Raw genomic sequence first — 23627 nt, 5'->3', positions numbered from 1 at the left:
AATCAGCCTGTTGATATCAATCTGAACACATAATCTAGCATATCTACCACGCGCCTCTAATGCAGTATACGAATCAATCCGTAGCACCTTGCCATTGGATTCACCGAGTTCCTTAAGCACCTCTGTTTCATGTAGTTCGATGGGGAGCTCGTTGAGCCTAATCCAAACAGCAACTAGAGAAAATTTGCTGTCGACGGCTTAAAAAATGGCTCCCATGGTCTCAAGGAGAGGAAATGGTCCCAGATGAACCACGGTCCCCTTTTGATCACCCTCTCTAAGTCTTCCTTGGAGTAGAATTTGACTAGGAAGAAGCCATAACTAAGGTCGATGCAATCCATTCTCCCATCAGGTCTCTATAGTTGCGCCAACTTGCTCTACATATAAGAGAGACCCACTGTTCACCCAACTAGCTTCACAATGACAGCCTTAGACCAAGGACCTCGAATGTGCTTCTTAGTTTCTTTGGACAGCGTGATTTTCACCTGCCCTTCACGGACGAAGTTGGAGGTTTCACTGCTCTCCTCATCAGAGACCAAGTCCTCCTCCATTTGGTCAGCCAAGTCGAAAGCTTGTGCAAAGGCACCTGGTATCTCCCCCACAAGTTTATCTTTGAATGAAGGTTTGGTATTGGAACCCCAATCCCGGTTTCCCAACAAGGGCGAGGTGGCCCGAGAGCCTTCGTTGAACTCCGCATGATTGAAATCTTTTACCTTCTTATTGCTCCGGGCGAGCTCAGCTTCTTCCTCTTTAGAGAGCACTCGTGACATCATGCTCTTATGGTATATACTCCCTCCTTTTAATGATTACTTCTCATTCTCAAATGAGGAAAAAAAAAATATATATATATATATATATATATACACAATAGAAAGAGTTGGGTCCCGCAGGTTTGGCAATTTCTTATTAGTGAAATATCTCTTTCTATACAGAAAGAATACGAGAAAGTAAAATGGGCAGGAAGCTGCAAACAAAGTACAACATATGTCAACATATATTATATCTCAAAATTCTGAATAGGAAAGGGGTAGTGGTTCACTTTGGGTCGAAGCAAGGAAGGTGTAAGCTTTACTCGCTACAAACAAAGGAAACAAATCAAGTAGACAAAGTCAACCAAATGGAAAACACATGCTATATAGCCTATAGGCAACCCAAAGATCTTAGGCACCAACCAAAGTGCCAACAGACAAATAATACCCCCAATCTTTGGGAGGAATTAAGAGAGGATTAGAGGGAGATGAGCGTCTATATTTTGAAAGAGACATATACGTGCAATATCAATTGCTCATTATAAAAGTAACAAAAATACATTAAATTGAATGAATCCAGTATATATATCGCGTAATATTGTACATGTTGTTGGGTGGGTTATACACCTTTTAAGTGAAGTCTCACAATTTTATTTTACTTTTTAAGAATGGAGTGATCTCTCTCTCTCTCTCTCTCTCTCTCTCTCTCTCTCTCTATATATATATATATATATATGAAATTTGTGAAGTCTCACATTGATTATATTAATAATAACAAGTTCATGCTCTTATGGTATATACTCCCTCCTTTTAATGATTACTTCTCATTCTCAAATGAGGAAAAAAAAAATATATATATATATATATATATATACACAATAGAAAGAGTTGGGTCCCGCAGGTTTGGCAATTTCTTATTAGTGAAATATCTCTTTCTATACAGAAAGAATACGAGAAAGTAAAATGGGCAGGAAGCTGCAAACAAAGTACAACATATGTCAACATATATTATATCTCAAAATTCTGAATAGGAAAGGGGTAGTGGTTCACTTTGGGTCGAAGCAAGGAAGGTGTAAGCTTTACTCGCTACAAACAAAGGAAACAAATCAAGTAGACAAAGTCAACCAAATGGAAAACACATGCTATATAGCCTATAGGCAACCCAAAGATCTTAGGCACCAACCAAAGTGCCAACAGACAAATAATACCCCCAATCTTTGGGAGGAATTAAGAGAGGATTAGAGGGAGATGAGCGTCTATATTTTGAAAGAGACATATACGTGCAATATCAATTGCTCATTATAAAAGTAACAAAAATACATTAAATTGAATGAATCCAGTATATATATCGCGTAATATTGTACATGTTGTTGGGTGGGTTATACACCTTTTAAGTGAAGTCTCACAATTTTATTTTACTTTTTAAGAATGGAGTGATCTCTCTCTCTCTCTCTCTCTCTCTCTCTCTCTCTCTCTATATATATATATATATATATGAAATTTGTGAAGTCTCACATTGATTATATTAATAATAACAAGAGTGAGTAGTCAGTATAGAATAAGTGGAGCCAAATTTATATGCTTAAATATTTAGTTAAGTGGTGTCTTTATATATTATATAAATTACTTAATTGGAGTCTTTTCAAACTGTTATATCCCGACATATTGAGTTCCTATCAAAATAGAAATGATAGAGGATTAGAATATATACTTCCACTTAAGTTGATCTGATGGTGATTAAACTTTAAAATCCAACTTTTATCTATATGAATAGCTTTTGTTTGAGTCTTTATAGTAAGAATAGCAACATGTAAAATTTGTTTATTCCCCTTTTATTCTCTTCCCTTTCTTGATTGTCTCACTTTCTATTTTTTATCGGCTACTTTACTGTTAAAGTAATATTATTTTAATGTGATGTATTGTTACATAAAAAAACAGGATGTAGAGTGTGTTGTTAATTAAAATGATGATGTAAAATAATTATAGTTTTTTGGTAATGCAAAATACCTCTTCTCTTTTTCTTTTTCTTTTGAGCATTTCTAGATGGGAATGCTCTCTTTATAAGCACTCTAGTAACATGCAAAATACCTTTTGTGCATTTCCGGATGTAAAATGATTATAGTTTTTTGGTAATGCAAAATACATCTTCTTTTTTTTTCTTTTTCTTTTGTGCATTTCTAGATGGGAATGCTCTCTTTATAATCACCCTAGCAACATGCAATTTTTTTTTTTTTGGCATTTAGCTCCCCAGATGTGTGTTTTTTGTGCAATTTTTATGCATAGTGTTATTTGTATTGCATTTTAATGGGTTATGCATAACCCAATGAGAATGGCCTCTAAAATTAATTGGGCTTGCTAACCAGATAGGTAAATAAAATATATGGCATAATTATCTGGCCCATTGAGCTTTAGTAATTGGTGTTTGGGAGCTGTTACTCCTCCGATCTGCAATTTATTTTTCTCAACATAATTTTAATTTGCTTTCTCTAGAAATTATTGGGACAAAGCAATTGGCAATTAGTTGTGTAGGAGGCAACTGACCGAGAACTAGCCCTAACTGATGATGTGGTACATTTATTTTAAGGACCCTCTCTTAGCTTTAGAGCATACTTCCAATAAATTAATACAAGTGTGTGTGTGTATATATATATATATCATTGGAAACTCCTTTGTTGAGGTAGCCAAACATCTTATGATATGTTTTGATTTTTGAAATTCACATATCTTTGAGGAAATGTTATACTAGGCCTACTTAATTAAATACGATAACCCTACTTGTACTACATTGATTAATGCATACACATGGCTACATTTAACTAGAAAACTAAGCATTTAAGGAAATTTACCTAAATTTTGGGCATTCTCTTATAGTTGCAACTTGTTCGTTTTTATATTTTGCCTGATTGCAAGTTAATTTTTTTTAAGTCCAAATAATTCATTCAATTAATAATAATTGAGACTGACATTCTATCTCTTCCCACTCTCAGTCTTAAAATAAAAAGAAAAATAAGAAAGAGAATAGAAACTAGTCTACAGACTCTACACACATAACTTGCATTGAAGTTTTGAGATTCACTTTCTCTATGAAAACTCCCCAATTTTTTGTGCTGAAGATGACAATAATATTCATTTAAAAAACTCATGTTAATCAACTTCATTTCCTAGTGAGCAATGCCGCACAAGACTCTAGCTCAAGTCTTCACTAGTATGTAGAAGATTATAAGCCAAGAGAGAAAGGAAAACCAGTTGAACCTAACCAACTACTTCCACCAATGAAGTTCCCAGCAGTGAAAGATTGAGCATCGGAAGCACTCATCACTTTGAAACCACCCCAATTCACCCTTTTAGCGGTTCCAGCACCAGCCCCAGTGTTGAGATACTCCCCATAAAACAAAGTTTTAAGTGCAAACTCCCCATCCCAAATGTGCCATCCCTCAGGGTGAATCACGTCACTTATAGATGTTTGCATGATAACAGTCCTAGAGTATGCTTTCCATGGTCTACCAAGATATGTTGGGAAGCTACTTTGCACTGATTTCAAATCATTTGTGGCTCCAATCCTGCATTTTTGGATTACAATTCCGGTGTTTTGATTTGGGTCAATTCGACCTTGGGCTGTGACCATGTTCTTTTGGCCCGCATTTGGACGCCTTGCATGGATGTCACAATCTTGGAACAGAGCTGCAGCATTGCCAAAGATGAAATCAACAGTACCTGCTACTAGGCATTTCACGTAAAATTGACGGTTGGAGTGTACGTAAAGGGTGTCTTGGTGGGCAAGCATGTCACATTGGTAAAATGCTGAGAAGTCAGAACCTACACGGAGAGCTACAGCTTGGTGTTTTGAGGAACCTGCTGTGTTTTCGAAGGTTAAGTCCCGAGCTAGAAATCGTTCTCCAACCACGGCTGCAAAACCAAATGGAAAAATTCAAATATGTCAACCAATGTATATAAATTTAAGTTATTGACACAAAATAAAAATAATGTACATCTCCTATTGCTCTAATTGGTCTAGGAGAGCAAAATACAAATCCATCATACCACCTTTTATACTTGTCTTTATATACCACCAATCATGATTTATCATACTTTTTTTTTCCTAATAAAATTACTGAAATTTAAAATGGAAAAAAATCAAATCTAATAAGTAATAAACAAGAATGTTATAATATAAACACAAAAAATTTCACAACTATTTAAAGTAACAAATTATTATTTAAAAAATTCATTTTAACATAAGTTTTATTATTAATTAATACCATTTTTATAATGAATCAATTACAATGTAAAAACTTTTTATGTTATCCACAATTTATCGCTACGGGAAAGTCAGAAAATCTATATATATCTCTAAATGCAAATAAATATTTCTATTAAATAGAAGAAAGTTCAGCCTGTGGTGTGGCCCATACTACGGACTCTAAATATGCTACCAGTTTAATTAATAATCCATAAACCATAGAGAGTACAACATATGGGTGGCTAGGTTAAAAAAGCTTAGAGACTTTTCTACTTTTATTTTAGAAGCTTTGATTGCAAGTTGCAACCCCTTGTGAGCTGTGGCCCAAGACCAGGACCAAAAACCACGTACAGCTAGTAGAATGGGTTGGCCTGGCCTAGACCTAATAATTTGATTTTCGTATTGAAAAGAGGTAGAGTGAGAGTGAAGAGAGAAAACAAAAGACAATGACTATGACTATATATATGACTTGTTGCTTTTTGGACCCCACCCCCCCCCCCCCCCCTTCTGCCTCTGCCTGGGGTTACCTTATTAAATAAAATTAAAAGATGCAATTAAAACGGGTAGGACCTTTCTGGGTATGGAGGTTTCCTACAACATCATCCCTCATCATCTATGACTATGACTATGATTATGATGTTGAAATATCTTTTAAATTTTTTTTTTTTGAGAAAAAAATATCTTTTAAATTGGACAATTGGGATTACTGTACGTCTTATTTATTTTGAGATCAGATGAGATTAGTAACAGAGTGACTCTCACAATTATATATATGTTACATATATGTTGATCTCTCCAACTTCGAAAATAATGTGAAAACGATGAAGATTTCTCAGATCAGTTGTCAAACATGCCATTTGCTCGTAACTTTAAAAATTGAAGAAAACAAATACTTACGTACACAGTAGTAAAAGGAATATATGGCCAAAAAAAGCAAAACGATAAAAAGTAAAAACTAATAATAGAAGGAAACATCCCGGAAGGAAGCATCCTACTTTTTAGTTTTGGAAAAGGGAACAAAATTAGAGGACACGTGAAAGTAGTACGAAAATTCAAAGTGTATATGTATGTATTTAATATTTTTTTTTTTTTGAAATGCGTACATAATAATAATAATGTGAAAAAGACCAATCACTAATGTCCAGCTGCAAACCACACTTTTTTACCAAAAAAAAAAAAGCTGTAAACCAAACTTTTTGTATTTATCTTCAGCAAGATTCTTTTATCTTTTTTTTTTTTTTTTTGACTATAAGATTTTTTTATCTTGAAGTAAAGTCTTCAGAGGCATTAATAAATTTATTATTATTATTATTAAAATTAGCAAGTAAAAGAATTGAGTGTTTTTGTTTGCTTCTTTCTAATCTCGTGCTACATACTTTTCTATTGTTTCTTTTACTGTGCAAATTATTGTAATATGTTCCGCAATTAATGTGGTAAAGAACGAAAGGGCATGACTTGGGAAGTTGGTTGTAGGTCCCAACATCTATAAGTTGATTTTGTTACATGTTGTTGACAACTTGACATGAACCATAATTTCAGTTTGAAAAAATGACTAACTTTATTATAATCATATACGTATATGGAAATGACTTTAAAACGCTGTTTACTTCTTAGTTAGGACAAGCGGACAAAGAGCATGCACGTCGTCTCAAATTTCCAAATGAGAATTTAATCATCCATCATGAAAAGTCTATAAAAGATTAACAAAGATAGTATATGATATGGACGCCGTAGCTATATAGTAGTAGCTAGAATCAGATTCATACTATATATCCACTTCCCTTTGTCTACTTGATTGGTTTGGGTGGGTCTCCGCAACCTGCGATTCTCTGTACTAAACACAAGCATAGAGGACCACAGCTAGCTGTCGGCTGGAGCACTTGATCAAATTAAACGTTCTTTTGTTTGTTGTTGGAATTGTAAACACTACTCCAATTCTAGCTCTAACAATACCGGAGGCTAAATTATTAAGGGATCATGCCTATATTAACTCACAGCTGGGACACAAATTAGAGACATCTTTTAGTTTATCTTCAAAGCACAAGATATACGAATGCATATATTAATTGTTTATCTATTCTGACAGTTTTACTTTGGTCAGGCCAACAGATCTGTTTATTTAACCTTCCAAGTTTATACCTTGTTTTGCCATTAATGACCTTTTTTTTCCTGGCACTGACCCGATTCCATTGTCAGCAAACAAATGCATCTCAAGTTGCTTCCTTTCTCTACCATGTGCATCAACTAAAGCATGTGCAATAACCAACTCTAACCTACCATATAGACAGTCTACAGAGTACAGTAATTAAAGACACATATGTCCCATTCCCTCACACTGAAGGAAGTAAACACTGTTTTAAGGGTATGCTTCCTCTCTCTCACGAGCTGGTGAGACCCACCAGTTATGAGAGGAGAGAAACATTCACCGTAACGGAGTATTTTCTACTCACATTGGCATATATAATTAATATATCCGAATATGCTAACAGGATTTCCAATAAACTTAAAAATTATCAATTTTTTTATAAATAATTTCCACCTGATATTAATAAAATGAGATCACCCCCTCAATATGATATTTTAACAAATGAATGTTTAAATTATAATTTCTGGTTTATGATAAATCAGATTTATAATAACTAAAATTTACAGTATAATTAATTAGAGATATGGCTAAGCTAAAGAAAAGGAACATGGACTTACCCACTGTGGCAGACTTGAAGGTGGTGCTTCCATCGACCACATTCTTATTACCCGTAATGATGGTGTTAGATCTCCCATCTCCCAAAAACATGATAAACTTCTTCTTCTTTGTCACCTCCACATTTTCCCTGTACACACCAGCTTTGATCTTGATTATGTATCTTGTTTTACCATTATCTGGTGCAGCCGCCACTGCTGCCGACACAGTCTTGTAGTTACCACTGCCATCAGCAGCGACCACCACATTCGGTGTCAAAGAAGAAGATTGCAAAAGCCTCCTATCCCCAGCTGACAACCACTCTGGCCACTTAATACTTTCATCCCCAATATCGTCCTCCTTCAGTTTCCGATTCTGCATTTTCATTCTCTGGATAGCCATATCAGTATCAGTCATGTTCTTGATCATGGCCAACGCATTACTACACATACGCTCCACATGCGTCTGTTACAGTGACACAGTTAAATGATTAAATTCATCATTCCCGAATAATTAATTTAAATTTCTATATTAAAAAAAAATGATATCAAGAAATAATTTTGAGTTTGAATATTATTTACATTTGATCTTATATTTAAAAAGTTAAAAACTTTAGAGAGAATTAGTAAATTTATAGGTACCTGCCCAGCTAGCAAGGCCTGGCGGATGTGTTTATCACCACCATCGTGAGAGAAGCCGTCTATGCAGGTTTCTTGGTTGGTAATTGCTGAGCTTATTAAGGTTTTGAGGTCATCAGCATGTTGGGACAAAGATTTCTTTGTTGGGTACAAGTGGAGATCTTCCACAGCATCGTGAAGCTCGTCTAAGGTTTCATCAATGGTCTCAAGGCAATCATGGAGAGCAACCTTTTCACGCTTGGTGAGATGCTTTGTTTTTGTGAGCTTCTTAATGACTTTGAAGTTTTGTTCGACAGCTTTGGTTGTGAGGTTCAAGGACTTTTCTATGACATCCTTTTTGCTGGCCAATTGGGCGGTGGCTCCAGGAACAGTGGCAATAGCTGAGTAACATAAATCAGGGTACAATGTGCTGCTACATGAGCTTTTGAGTATGGCATGGGCAGCTGCTGAGATCTCATTATGGGAACTGTTGTTGTGGGACTTGGTAACTCCGGCGACAATGCCAATAACTGCAGCAACAACCAACAGAGTGGCAAAAAGAGACAAGAACAGCTTCTTCTTTTTCTTGGAAATGGAAATGTGTTTGGTAGTGGATTCATATTTTGTCGCCAAGAATTCCTTCATCTGAGTCATTTTAATTTGTTGGTGGATAAATCAACAAGGGTTTAAAGAAAAAAAGACTAGTCACTAGTGTATATATGAGTGTTGTCGGCTAAGTGTGAGTGGTGATATTTATAGACTTATAGCCATAGTGCCAGGCTGCTTAGATTATCGTACAGGACTGATGCAAGTTGTATGGATGGTTAAGATTTAAAGTTATAAAAAGCAACTTTAAATCTTAACCATTAAATACAAAAATGTGTAAAAATAAAAATGTAAAGGTCAAAAAGTATTAAAAAAAAAAAAATTTGTGAAGGAATTGGGTGGATTGCACGGTGCACCGGATCCCAATCCTAACATCAAATACACATTTGGGTACAGCTGAAATACAGTACTTTATTTTTTTTTATTTTTTTTTATTGAGGAGTACATTTCAATATTTTTTAGTGGGTCTTGTCTACAGTTCATGGAATTCATAAATTTTTTTTTTCAAAATAATTTTCATTTTAAAAATTATTTTGTTATAGTATTTTTAGTTTTTAACAAAATAAATGATATTCAAACAGACTCAATTATCATGAACTGTACAAAAATTCTTCCACCCCGTAATTAACCACAGTTCTTAGTACGAGTAACAGAGGAAAATGTAATAGGTCTGAATGAAAATAATTAATTTGCTGTTAATTTTGGTTCTTTTAGTCTATCCGTATAGTTGCCATAAAAATTGTAATTTATTAGGTGAGTACTATAATTTTGTTATTTTATTTTTTGGTCTTTACTTTTTGCTTTTTTTCCTTAACTTATTTTATTGCAGCAAATCATAGAAGCAGCCAAGCATGGGGCTCCCTTACTACCGTATGCTTTTTTCTATCCATTTTTTATTATTACTTTTTCCTTTTTTTAATATTTTAAAAACAACTTTATTTAATTTCTTAAAGCTTAAACTCTGCAACTTGCAAAATTTTAATGGAAAAAATGTAGGGACGTGATATCTGATTTGTTTTGTCTTTTATTTACATGCAATTATCTTTATCGTAAATTACCATTATATATCTCACGTATAACCCATCACGTTACATGTTGCTTCTTTTGATAACACACGCAATCAAAATAACACGCCATTTCTAAAACTGCTACCAACAATTGGAGTCACAGAGCCGGTTATAAACACACACACCATGCAACACACTTGTTTGCTTCTTTTTTGTTCGTAATTAAATAAATAAGAGTCTGGTTAATATGTACCCTAAGTCATTTATTTTTAAAAATTGAAAAAATTGTCAATACTCTTTTAATTCTCAAGAAAAACTTTTCCAAAAATGAAAAATAATGTGTGCCCTTAGGACACACATTAACAAAATCCAATAAATAAAGCTAGTTCACAAGTTTCTTTTTTTTCATAATTAAATAAATAAAGCTAATTGTTTTTTAGGGGAATAAATAAAGCTAATTATAAATTATAAGAGTAGTGTTATTATTAAGAGTGGTATAAACTTATCATTTATATCACTTTTTGCTTACTAATAATTAATTATTTGTGAAATAATTTATAGATCTACTATTTTTCAAATTATAATAACTCTTAATTTTTAATATCCTTTGACATCCTCGTGAGTCATGGCCATTTGTAAAGTCGCAAGTTGCTAAATGAGAGCTTATAGTACTTTCTCTGTTCTAATTTGTTTATCTTGTTTAAAAAGTCAAACTTTTTAAGGAAATATTATTTATTATCCTATTTACCTTATAAAAATGCATAAGTTTACAAAACTACCCTTAAATAAATTTATTAGCAATTCAAAAAAATAAATAAAATAAATAAATTTATCAGCTTTTTTAAAAAAAAAAAAAAAGAGTTATTCTTAATGAGGCAACTAAAAAGGTATCCCAATTAGATTGATTTTTTAAATATTTGTTAGTTTTCTTTTCAAATAGTTTTGAAAATAAAGTAGGGGTATAATAGGAACATTAGTAAATTAATGGTTTTTATTTTTAGAAACATAACAATTGTGGGGGCATTTTTTGCTTCAAGAAAACTCATGTGTACTCCTAGGCAATTTCTGCTTTGTCCCACATTGGAAGAATTGCCTTCCTCTTTGCACCTTATAAGGGATGAACCAATGGTTGAAGAGTACCACTAGTTTGGTTAGTTTTGAAAGTAAAATAAGGGTATAATAGAAACACTAGTAAATTAATGGTTTTTATTTTTAAAAACATAACAATTGTGGGGGCATTTTTTGCTTCAAGGAAACTCATGTGTACTCCTAGGCAATTTTTGCTTTGTCCCACATTGGAAGGATTGCCTTCCTCTTTGCACCTTATAAGGGATGAACCAATGGTTGAAGAGTACCACTCCCACATTAGAAGGATTGCCTTCCTCTTTGCACCTTATAAAAGATGAATCAATGGTTGAAGAGTACTAGCCACTCCCACATTGGAAGGATTGCCTTCCTCTTTACACCTTGAACGGTTTTAGACCCCTTAAAACACAACCAGATTGGTTAACCTAGATTAATTAGCCAAGTTGTTACTTAGTCAAATTATGCAATTCTAGGTTAGTCAAATTATGCAATTCTAGGTTAAAGTAATCAAATAATCATATCAAAATAATAAAACAGCGGAATAATAAAAGACACAATGATATGATCACCCAGGAAACCACACAGTAAAAACCTGGGGAGGATTTGACCCACCGATCCTCAAGGCAAACCTGAATCCACTATGAAAGAATCGAAGTTCATACAAAAGGACTACAAGCTCCCCGCTCGACTTCCTAATGCTACCCACCAGTAGAACTTACTGACACGACCACGTGTAAACTCCGAATCCACAGACTCCTTCTTTCTTGAATTCTTCAATCAGCTACAAGCGCCCACGCTTGATATTCTTTAAGTTCTTGAATCTGCAACTGAATGATCATCAAGGTTTTGATAATATCTACACCTTGAAAACCCTAAGCTTTGTGTAAAGGAAGGCTCCTCAAAGATCTCACAAACAGCAATATGAGCAACAAAGGCTTAGAGAGGTTTGGGTACAAAACCCTAAAAATAACATGAGGCACAAGAGGCACTCTAATCTCTCTCTTCAAAAGTTCTAAAAACGTTCTAGGGTTTTCCTTATATATAGGAGTGTTTTACTTGAACCCCAAGACGTTTAAATAGAGTTTGGGCTGAACTAGAACTCTACAGAAAAATAAATCTGTACGTGGTTCGATTGATCGAGTCTAATTTTCGATCGATCAAGCCTTACAGATTTAGTTCAATAAATCTGCAATCACTCGATTCCAGTTTTACAAATAAACATACTTTGAGCAGCCTAAACAAGACTAAACATATTATTTTGATCATGGTTTGCCAACATTACACATTAAAGTTCTAAATACATAAATTCCTAAATCTTTAGAACCTAACACACCTTATAAGGGATGAACCAATGTGGGAGTGGCTAGTACTCTTCAACCATTGGTTCATCCCTTATAAGGTGCAAAGAGGAAGGCAATCCTTCCAATGTGGGACAAAGCAAAAATTGTCTAGGAGTACACATGAGTTTCCTTGAAGCAAAAAATGCCCCCACAACAATATTTTGGAACTTTCCAAAATGGAATAGATGACAAACAAACTAGGACGGAGGGAATACTAAACTATCAGTCTTATTAATTTTAAGATTAAAAAAAAAGTAGGATAAATTCTATTTACACTCATGCTAATGCCAACTAGGTTCAAAAAATTTCAAAACTAATCATTTGGATCCTTAAAGTCAGTTTAGTTCCTTAAACAATCGAGAAAAAATAACTAACTATTTAGAGATTAAGTTGGCTTTAGGGACCAAATTGACTAGTTTTAAAAAATCTTAGACATGGTTAGCATTAGCCAAAACTAGTAGAATATGCCCAAAAAAGTATACCTCACATGATTTTAATGTTTCCTAATCAAGTACTTATTATCCTAATGAACTCAGTACCATGTGAAATAGTAAAATACTGCTATTAAAGTTTCTTCTTTTGGGGGGCATGCAAGATTCCTGTAATTATAATTTGTCCCTAAGAACTAATTGTGTGTATAAATATATATATATATATATATATATTGCAATAAATAGCAAGACAATTTAAGATATTGCAACAATATATATCATTCAATTTGAAGTTAATTCTGGATCATCTTGTTTTATTTTTGTTGGTTTCATCATTTCAAGTATCACTTTTGAAATGAACAAACTTACAACAACAGAAGAAAGATTCGATTGGGTCCTTCCTTGTTAAAAGCTTTTCCATCCCATTGACTTGGAAGTAAATAAGAAACTGTTACTCTATAACATCACCTTGAATGTTATACTTGGTATAACTATGTTTTATTTATTTATTTTTAACTGTGAAAATTGTTCTTCATATACAGGTCAATGTATTTTGAAGTTAAAGGTAAGATGGCCTTTTGCCCCGTTATTTATAGGCAAAACAAAAGGGAGGGATGAACTTTTTCTTTATTATGCAAGCTTTGGATACCAAACAAGTAAAACCATATATTAAAATAAGATAAAGATAGACAAGCTTAAATACAGCCGCCCCACCATTAGATCCTCTCCAGCTCTGCTTTATACGATAGGCTAGCCAAAGAAGAAATCAATATCCAAGATTGGAGAATGGTTCTTTTTGATTTTTTTCAACTTAAAAAATATGAAGCTACAAGCTTAGCTAGTGTGCTTTTTTTTAGTAACTTGGTCAATTTGTCCCTACAATTTCAGAAAAGCTTTGCTTCACACCCTTTGGCACGTTGTATTGTCAAATAATTAATAATGATTCACCCTTTTTTTTTTTGAGAAAGCATTCATTCATTCCTTGCTTTCCACTAATCACACAAAAGTAAATTTAAACATAGATACTAAACCCTATTAATAAAAACAATGAACATGTTCCACAGAATTAAAAACAATGACAGATTAGAGTGTCGGCAGTCTTCCTTTTTGTGGGTTCGGGTACACGTACAAGGACTAGTAGTACTAATAGAACTATAATACATGTTATTGTCAATGACATCCGTCTTCAAATAAAAAGAAGAAAAAAATAATAAAAACCTATATATAAAAGTAATGTTAGAATGTTACTCTAATCACATGTAATATATCACATTATAATTAAAATTGTGAAAAAAAAAAGTAATGAAAATAGTAAGGACCAGATAGTCTTTGTAGAAGGTAGAACTGGACAACAGGAGTTTTAGAGTAATGTTGAAATTTATATATTCTTAAATTATTCGATCTGTTTTTTTTTTTTTTTAATAAAAAAATAATTTAAAAGTTTACGCTTTATAGCGAGCAACTCCGTTAATTAATGCAGATGGTGTTCAGAAGATGAGAGGCATGATGTGTTGGATAAGAATGAAGTTTGAAACGCAAGCCATGTGGGTGGCGCAATCATAAGAGATTGGTCAAACACGATGTGCTATTGCTATACCATCTATATTGATATTCCATCCGTGATCAGTATTTATCAATGGATGGTTTAGCCTCGGTCAAAGTCTATGTACTGCCAAAATAATCAACACACACACCATGCACCAATTTCAGCAAATTGTTTGTCGGTTTGTATAACAACCTATATAAAAATGTTTAATTTTTATTATTATAAAAGCCAGTAAATTATTTTAGGCTCTTCTTATTATTATTATTATTATTATTATTATTTCATTAGAAGTGTTGGATTGTTTAAAAGTGTAAATTAAATTCCACGTAGGGTACCGATAATTGCGGTGTGTTTATTTGTTGCGATGCATATTATGTAAAAAGGGAATGTGAATTATTTGTGGGAGATAGATAGATAGATAGATTGATTGATTGATTATTATGAATCCAACAATCCCAAGTGGAAGCGTATAACCAACCCCATACTACTGCTCTGGTGTGGTGTGGTGTGACCACAGTAAACTGTAATAAAGAAGCACTTATAATTTTCAGCATGCCATGCCCATGCGGTACGGTATATTGACACTTCACGTACACAGTCATGAATGGTACTTCAATTCTCTTTGTGCCGTGCCGGCACAAAATGTTTAGGTAATTAATGTAGTTCAACTACAAGGGCGGCTTTTTCTAAAGTAGATTCCTGAGAGAGAAGATAGTAGATTATAGATAGAAAGACAAACAATTTATACTACTTGATTATTGATATATACTTGATCATTGAAACCGTTCCCTCGTATAAAAAGTATTAGAGCAAGGTTTTATTGAAATTTAAGTTGTTTATTTGTTATTTGAAATTTGATACTTTATTTACTTGAGATTAGTTCAATTAGAGTTCTGTAACTCACCTTTGTTAAAAATTTGGCTAAATATATATTTTTGCTCCACTTTTATGTATTTCTCTTCCCAAAAAAAAAAAAAAAACAAACAAACAAACAAACAAAAACAAAAACAAGACAAAACAAAATAAACAAAGGGGGGTTTTGTAAAAATTAATATTTGGAATCTATATTATTCAAAACTCCTAACAACAATAAATCTGAGCACTTAGCAAACTCTGAATCTTTCTCCAACCTCCTCACTACCCACCCTGTCCTTATTTAGAAGTCCCCAGGTAGTTCAAAATGAATAAACTAGAATCGAATGAATTTATGATTGCGATTGAGGACAAAACTCAGAAAGTTAATTATGCCACTAATTGTAATCAACAAATTTAGTGAAGATGCAAGAGGTAGGGACCATGAATTTATGATTGCCATTGATGATTGAATACAAAGTTCAAAATGTTATTAATGTCACTAATGGAAATCAACAAATAATGTGAAAGATAGTATTGAATAGTAAGTATTACCAAACGGCCTTAGCCATGAGCTGCCATTATTTTGCAATGTTAGGAATATCTTACACCTCATCATCCCTTGTGATCCTTATGCAGAGGCATGTTCAAGTGGAAAGGGTGCTATAACCTATCACATGCATTGCCTCCTTCATCTGTAATATAATTACCACATTGATCTGTGATATTAATACTTTAAAACTCATTTTATAATTGCTCTTTAATTATGGAAGTTCTTTATATGTGACTATTGTTCTTTGGTATCTAGATGTTCTTGAAATTTTCCAGACCCATTTCGGATCATGACCAAGGCAAAACCACCCATGCTCATCTCACGTGTCTTTATAGTTAGTAGACTCATGCAGGCAAAAAAATTGTGTAGATAAGGTTGAACAAGAAGAAAATATACTCAGAAAAATAAAACCCAATTCAACTCCACAAATCTATATTATCCTTCTCTCTCTTTCTGCTTCATGGGTTTCTTTTTTCTTTTTCTTTTTTCTTTGTTCGAGGTTCTAGGTTGTGGGTTGATCTGATTTGAGGTTCTTTGTTTGGGGTTCATTAGCAACCTTTGACTAAACCATTACTTTATCTCCCTTTTATTTTGGTGGGTTTTGTGTGCATTGATTTTTTTTGTTTTTTGATTTGGAGTGGAAGGCTTGGCAATGTACAAATAGTGCTTGTAGAAAGATTCATCTCTACCATAAGTAAAGAAGTTCTTTTGGCTGGAGTTTGATGAATGGGATGTGGAGGAGAAGAGATTATGATGGTTCTTAATTTTTACAAAACCATCCCTTTTTGATCTTGTTTTGTCTTGTTTTTGTATGTGTTTTTTGTTTTGGTAAGATAGAGACATAAAAGTAGAGTAAAAATAAAAATTTAGCCCTATTTTTAATAGACGTGAGTTACGAAACTCTAAACGAGCTAACCTCGAATGAGTAAAGTGTTAAATTTTAAATTACAAGTGGGTAAGTTATAATTTGCCATTTTTATTAACTCTCTCCTCTTTTCCGTTTATTATTGATTCAACACTCATAAAAAGTAGGGAAGTTTCCTACCATTTTTCTTTTAACAAAAAAAAAAAAAAAAAAAAAAAAGCCACCATTGGATGGAATCTCCATGAAATGAGATTTGACTGTCCCGCACCACCTGACAAATATTATTGTCTCTCTAAATGTTGCTCATATGTTTAACTACAAAATATATTATATTTCATTTTAAATTACTTGAAACTTTTGTAATAGAATTTCAATTTATTTTCTTAAAATAGTTATAATATGTTGCTACCAATCTTTTAACTTGAATCTTTTTGTGGGAGGATGGGCCTAGTCTGAAGATGGGCAAAGGCCCATTCATGCGCCAATCTAGACCCTACACATGGACTAAAGTCTGAGGAGGGAAGACATAGAGACCACGCTAATTCAGACTTGACATATGGACTAAAGGTCCAAGGATGGAATGCGGACAAAGCCATTGTCCGAGGAGCCCAAGGAACGAATGCACCTCGGAAATACCTCAATTAGTCATCTAAACTGAAAGGGGAGGGCATCATGGAAGACATCAAAGACATGCAAGTAAAGAAGAGAGGAAATATTTGGGAAGATAACCATCACCTCCACATTTAATGCACTGCACTAACTTAGCTGACTGCCTTTATGAGAAAAATACACCTAAGCAGTAGTTCCACAGCTCACAACGCTCTACCACCTCCTACAGGGTCCTGATGGGACAAGCATCCATATTGCAACCCAGAGACGTATAGGTGGAGGGCTCAAGTGCATTAGAATGGACTATATAAAGGAAAGGAATCCCTCCAAGAAAGGGGTTGAAAAATAGAAGCTGAACAAGAGATAAGAGAGTATCAACTTGTATTAAGATCGGAGCAAATAATATATTAACATTCCATCCTCGTACAAGCCCACTCTCTTATAAATTAATTGTGTTGGGCCAGAAATATCAAGTACTACTATTAAAAGTGGGCTTGGGACCATCTTTGAGCCCTTACAATTTTCCCCCTTAAACCCTTAAGTACTTTGTGCATGAAAAAATACCAATTAAGTTCCAAAGCCCTTCGCAAAATTTCAATTCAAGTATAATTTTTTTAATTTAATTTCTCGAAACTAAGGTAATAGAGTTTAATATAAGGTAAAATATCTTAATATATGTAATAATTAATGATATATTATGCACTTGTAGAGAAGATAACTATTTAGTGTAACCTAAGGCCCAGCTTTTAATAATGGGCAGTGTTAATGGGCATTGTAAGGTGCCTGTTACGAAACACCTTGATGTCAGTTCAGTACTATTTTCAGTTATTTTATCAATTTATACAATTTTTTATTAGATGGACCCTACAAGGTGCTCGTTAACATTTCCCTTTAATAATTTTCATTTTTTGTCTTTACCATGATATATAACATAATTGAAGTTAATTTACTAATGCATCTTTATTTTACACTTTTCACAAGCCTGATTCAACTAAACTAGACTTTTTTTTTTTTTTGCTAAACTTCAATGACATTGCACTAAAAAAGGAAAGAACAGGGGGGGAAGTTTACCTTACAAACGGTGGCTAGGACCAATGGCAGACTTTCCAAAAAAAAACAACAAGACTCAGAGGTTTGAGGAGCAAACTTGGCAGTTTCATGGGCTGCCATGTTGCAATCTCTTCTAACCCAACAAGACTTCCTTGTGGATTCAATTCATGTATTATATTATATTTTATTCTTTTACGCATAGCTAAGCCCGTGCAACATATTGGGCCAAACTAGGACAAGAAAACAAACATCTTGGATATTAATATCAGTACCAAAAATCAAGCTAAATCATAAACAACCCCACAAGTCAAACAAAAAAAAAAGTAACAATCAGCTCATCAAGCCCATTACAAAATCAGAAGCATAGAATTCAAATATACCCAGATAATTATTCAAGCATTAGACAACACCAAGAATAAGAAAACAAAAATCCAAAATCAAAAATCGTGAAGAAAGTCAGAAACAACTCAAGGAGTCAAAATCAAAATCAAAAGCTACTCTACAATGTAAAGAAAAAGGCAAATGGGTTTTCGAAAAAATTATCGTTACAGAGATTCAGAGAGCATGTTTGCACATAGAGAAAGAGAAGGAAGGTGAGAGAGGGAGAGAGAATTGAAGGCAGTTTCATCCACAGGGCTGGGCCAATCTTCTTGGGCTTTTCTGTATGTTTTAACTATTGTGAAGAGGCTCAACTCTAACAACAGGCCCAAATGGCCCAACTATAGGTTGTTCCACTTGGCCCACTTTCTTTAAAACCACAAAATGAATTACTAGTTTTGTTTTGTTTGTTTGTTTGTTTTTTTTTTTTTTTTTTTGGGCTTGTTTAGTGTCATATCCAGCATGATAGAAATACGAATGTCTCTTTTTGTTTCAATGTTTTCATTTTCCAACTAAAATTTTGAAAGAAAGTTTATTGTTCTTTTTTTTAATATACAAAAAGTTTATTATTCTAATGCTGTAATAAATTTGTAAAATTTAATCAAATTTAGTTGTCCAATATTATTGTGTAGACTCCTACTGGTTATTCAAATTTACAGCCACGGGCGTTATTCATGATCTTCATCTTCATTTCCACGGGCGTTATTCATGGAAATGAAATCAATTGTTGTTTTAACTAATAATCAATTGTAGTTTGTAGGCATCAAAAGGTTATGAGTCTATGATTCTAGTCACTTTATTTTGTTTATCATTTACAATTTTTAAGCTTATATATATATATATAGAGAGAGAGAGAGAGAGAGAGATCTTGCCACTTTTTTTTTTTTTTTTCATTTACAATTTTTACGCTTCATATCTCTCTTTGTCCAGCTATTTTTTCTTTTCTTTTTTTTCAATTTACAATGTTTGAAGTTAACTAATAATTAAATTCATACCAAGTGAGTGATAGAAAGAGTTACATGGCTAAACCCGTATAGCTCTTGGCTTCGTTTCAACAATTTCACATATTAATATATTATTTTTTGGCATCTTTTATTTAGCATGGTGTGAAATATAGTTGTTTTTTGAAAAATTTTAGCGAAAAAAAAGTAATACTTTTAAAAGGGTTTCTTATTGACCAAATATAGCTTTCATAAGACCTATTTTTCCCGATGTTACCAAATAAAGAAAAATGTATAAAACTCTTTTCATATAAGTTCTCCCATCAAAATAAACGGAGTGTATAGCTACATTTGTTTCACCTCAAAATATAAAAGTCTTGTAATTCAGTGATTTTTTTTTTTCTTTTATAAGGAGAAACAAAATTTAAATCCTCTGCCTTGACTTTTTGTAATAATTATATAAAAATTAATAAAATAACACACAATTTTACACCTCAATGAGTGTATTATGGACTAATTTTATCTATTAACTAGTTGTTGGCCCGTGCTACACACGGTTTTCTTTTTTGTTTTTTTTTTTAATTTTTATTTTGTAAATATTATAAGTAGATATGATTAAGAAAGTATGAATTTTTGTTAATAATACTGTTTATTATTACATAGAGTTTTATATTATTACTATTATTTTTTGTTGTTCTATTTTATGTTAAAATTTTTTAGAAAGTGTTTTTTTCTTACGGGTAATATTTGTTAGAAAGCTTTATCCTCCATGAAAGGATAAGTTGTAAATATCATAATGCATCAAATTAATATTTGTTAGTAGCCTTATTAAATAAAAGTCTATACCAAGGTCAATTCAAAATTTAATGTTTAAGAAAGTATTAATTTTTGTTAACAGTACTCTTTATTATTTTAACGAGCTCTTTATTGACTATTATATTTTGTTATTCCATTTTAGGCTAAAATTTGTTAGAAAGTTATTTATTTATATGGGTAAAATTTGCAAGAAAATTTTATCCCATTTGAAAGGATGAGTTGTAAACATCATAATGCGAAAAATTATTTGGTGCACTTGAGGATCAAGTTTTTTTTTTTTTTTTTTGGGGGGGGTGGGGGGAGGTGTGGGTGTGTGCGCACCTGAGGATCAAGTTAGTAGTGTTCAATGATTTTTTCTGCTCAAAATATAAGGTATGTCAATATTGTACTAAAGATTGTTACAATTTGGCTCAAAAATGAAATAATTTCTGGTATCAGTAAATATTGGTATACCAATTTGATATATATATATATATATATATCTCAAATTAATACCAAGACGAATAATATTTTGGTCTGAGTTGACCACTTAATCAAAGCTGGCCATGAACAGGAAAAACAATTTCTGAACAACAATAGTTTTATTTTTATTTTATGAATTAAACAACGGTAGTTAGTAATAGTAAATTTCAAAGAAGAGAGAGAGATCTTTAGCTACAAAATGATCATTCAACTTGAAATTTCATATACAAATAAAACAATCTATAAAACACAAAACAATAGAACAAATCAAAGATCAAGACTATAATGAAATTGAAATATGAGAGAGAGAGAGAGAGAGAGAGAGAGAGAGAGAGAGAGAGAGAACCTTTGACAGTAGAGATTAAAAACAAAATTGTCGTGGAAATTTTAAATGATCATTCAACCTGAACTTTCATATATATGTACAAAGAAAGCTATCTATAAAATGCAAAGCATCAAAATAAATCAAATACCAAGATTATAGAAAAATTGAAATATGAGAGAGAGAGAGAGAGATTAGCTTTGATAGTAGAGATCAAAAACTATATTGCAGTGGAAAAGAAAATTTTCCCATCACAAATACTAAACTTGTTGGTTATAACAAAGATAAAAGAGAACATACATAAACATGTATATATGGAGAGAGAGAGAGAGAGAGAGAGAGAGAGAGAGAGAGAGAGAGAGAGAGAGAGAGAGAGAGAGAGAGAGAGAGAGAGAGAGAGAGAGAGAGAGAGAGAGAGAGAGAGAGTATTTATGATAAAGAGGTGTTGAGGGAGGAGAAAGGTTGGAGAAGAGGAGGGGACCTTGTATGTTTTTTAAGGGAATACTCATAAAAAAGTCAATTTAATTTTTTTAGTTTTTTCCCATTTATTCATGGTAATTATAGGACCAACCAGTTTGAGTGTCAATGTTTGACCCAGCCCAAGAACACGGCACGAACACAACATGAGTCTTTACGGGTTAGGGTTAAGCCTTAGCGGGTTTGTGTCATAAATGGGTTGACCCTTTACGACACAAAGAAAAGTGAGTAATTACAAAAATAAAAAGTGATATAATTGTAAATTAAAACTTTATAAACCATAGTCATGATCTGTCTACTATTTGCACTAACTTTTTCAATATTGATGCTTAGCATTTGGCAACTCCTGTGGATGTCATATTTTTTTGTTGAACCATATTATTTAGAATTTGGGTTGAAGTGTAAAGAACTTATTTCTAAATGGATGTTATATTTTTGTTGAATTATGTTATTTTGAATGTGGGTTAAAGACTTGAAGTATATGCATTACTTTTGGGTTATAAATAACTTATTTCTATATGGATGTTATATTTAATATTAAGCAGGTTAAAATGGGTTGTGTTACATTCTTGTCAACCCAACACAACCCGCTTATTAAACGTGTCAAGTGGGTTGAGTCATGTCAACCTCATTAATAGGTCGGGTTACGGCTGAAGAGCCATAATACGCTTATTAAATGGATCGGGTTGAGGCATTTAGTCAAATACCTCCACCTTGACACGACACGAAACTAACATGCTAACCCAAATTGACACCCCTACCAATTGATTGCCATACAAAAAATTTATTGGCATGCAATTGGTTTTTTTTTTTTTTTTTCCATTTATGAGTGACACATGGGAAATATATTAAATGTATTGACACATGTCAAAAGTGTTATACCATGGACAAATTGTTGCTTGCCGTGTGGCATAATTTTTCCATTCTCTCTCCATTTTCTATCCCCCACTTTTCCATTCATTTAACCAAACGGACCCTAAACTCTATAATGATATCCTATTAAATTCTATCATGTTATCTAGTCTAAATATATACATATATATATATATATATATTGCAAATATGTGGATATACTTGCACATAGTCAAAAGTTTTTTATTATTATTTTATTTAATACAATATAGTACCAACTTATAGTGTTTGCTCAATAATAATTGCTCTTTATCATAAGGTCAAAACACCAATCAATTTTTTACGTAGATGGGATTCGAACCCCAAATCTCTTATTTGATGACCAAATGTTTTACCAATTGAACTAATGGAACCATCACATAGTCAAAAGTTGAGTTGTCATTTATTGTCAAATCATAATTTAGTCTTGGTTAGAGTTCTAGTCTTTGATAATATTTACTAGGCGTAAATGCACTTATAACGTTTGCTCCATAATAATTGCGCTTTATCATAAAATCAAAACACCAATCAATTTTTTATGTAAATGGGATTTGAACCCCAAATCTCTTATTTGATGACCAAATGTTTTACCAATTGAACTAATGAAACCATCACATAGTCAAAAGTTGAGTTGTCAATTAATTGTCAAATCATAATTTAGTCTTGGTTAGAGTTCTAGTCTTTGATAATATTTACTGGGCATAATGCACTTTTAGTTCCTACATTTTGGTTTTTTTTTTTTCTATTTTAGTTCCTATATTTTCATTTTACCATTTTTAGTCCATAAACAAATTAACACGTGAATTTAAGTCCTTGCCGTCACCCAATTAACAGGAAAAGCTGACATGGTTAACGGCACATTAAAATAATAATTAAAAAAAATCTATTTTGGCATTAAAAAATGCCACATCAGCATCTAAATTTAAAAAAAAAAATTATTAATTTTAACTAAATGAAAAAAATTAAAAACAAAAAATCGATCTAAGTGTATCTTGAACAAGAACACAAACCCAGATCTAACACACAAACATAATTATTTGTCTCTCTTGGAGTCTTCTTTAAACTCAATCTTGAAATTTTTTCTTGGTTCTCATTCTAATGGCTCCCACGCC

At 32.7% G+C, this 23627-nt stretch overlaps 1 protein-coding gene across 1 annotated transcript; it reads right to left on the bottom strand.

Annotated features, from left to right (window-relative positions):
* Positions 1–3798: 3798 nt before the first annotated feature.
* LOC112014123 (pectinesterase-like) lies at positions 3799–9012 on the bottom strand. Its single transcript, XM_065771796.1, has 3 exons — positions 8308–9012; positions 7690–8131; positions 3799–4652 (listed from the first exon to the last, which is right to left on the bottom strand). The coding sequence occupies exons 1-3, from the start codon at positions 8935–8937 to the stop codon at positions 3964–3966; spliced, it is 1761 nt and encodes a 586-aa protein (XP_065627868.1). The 5' UTR covers positions 8938–9012; the 3' UTR covers positions 3799–3963.
* Between the last annotated feature and the right edge of the window lie 14615 nt (positions 9013–23627).

Source organism: Quercus suber, unplaced genomic scaffold, assembly GCF_002906115.3.
Source record: "Quercus suber isolate HL8 unplaced genomic scaffold, Cork oak 2.0 scaffold_49, whole genome shotgun sequence".
Lineage (NCBI taxonomy): Eukaryota > Viridiplantae > Streptophyta > Magnoliopsida > Fagales > Fagaceae > Quercus > Quercus suber.
Note: the sequence above shows the minus strand (reverse complement) of the source record. Positions and strands in the feature narration are given on the sequence as shown.

What these genes read in the sequence shown, in the direction of transcription:
- LOC112014123 (XM_065771796.1), bottom strand. Translation starts at nt 8,937, where the DNA reads ATGACTCAGATGAAGGAATTCTTGGCGACAAAATATGAATCCACTACC. An exon ending in AGGCCTTGCTAGCTGGGCAG is followed by an intron (nt 8,132 to 8,307) that starts GTACCTATAAAT and finishes TCACTGTAACAG; the next exon opens with ACGCATGTGGAGCGTATGTG. An exon ending in CTTCAAGTCTGCCACAGTGG is followed by an intron (nt 4,653 to 7,689) that starts GTAAGTCCATGT and finishes TTGGTTTTGCAG; the next exon opens with CCGTGGTTGGAGAACGATTT.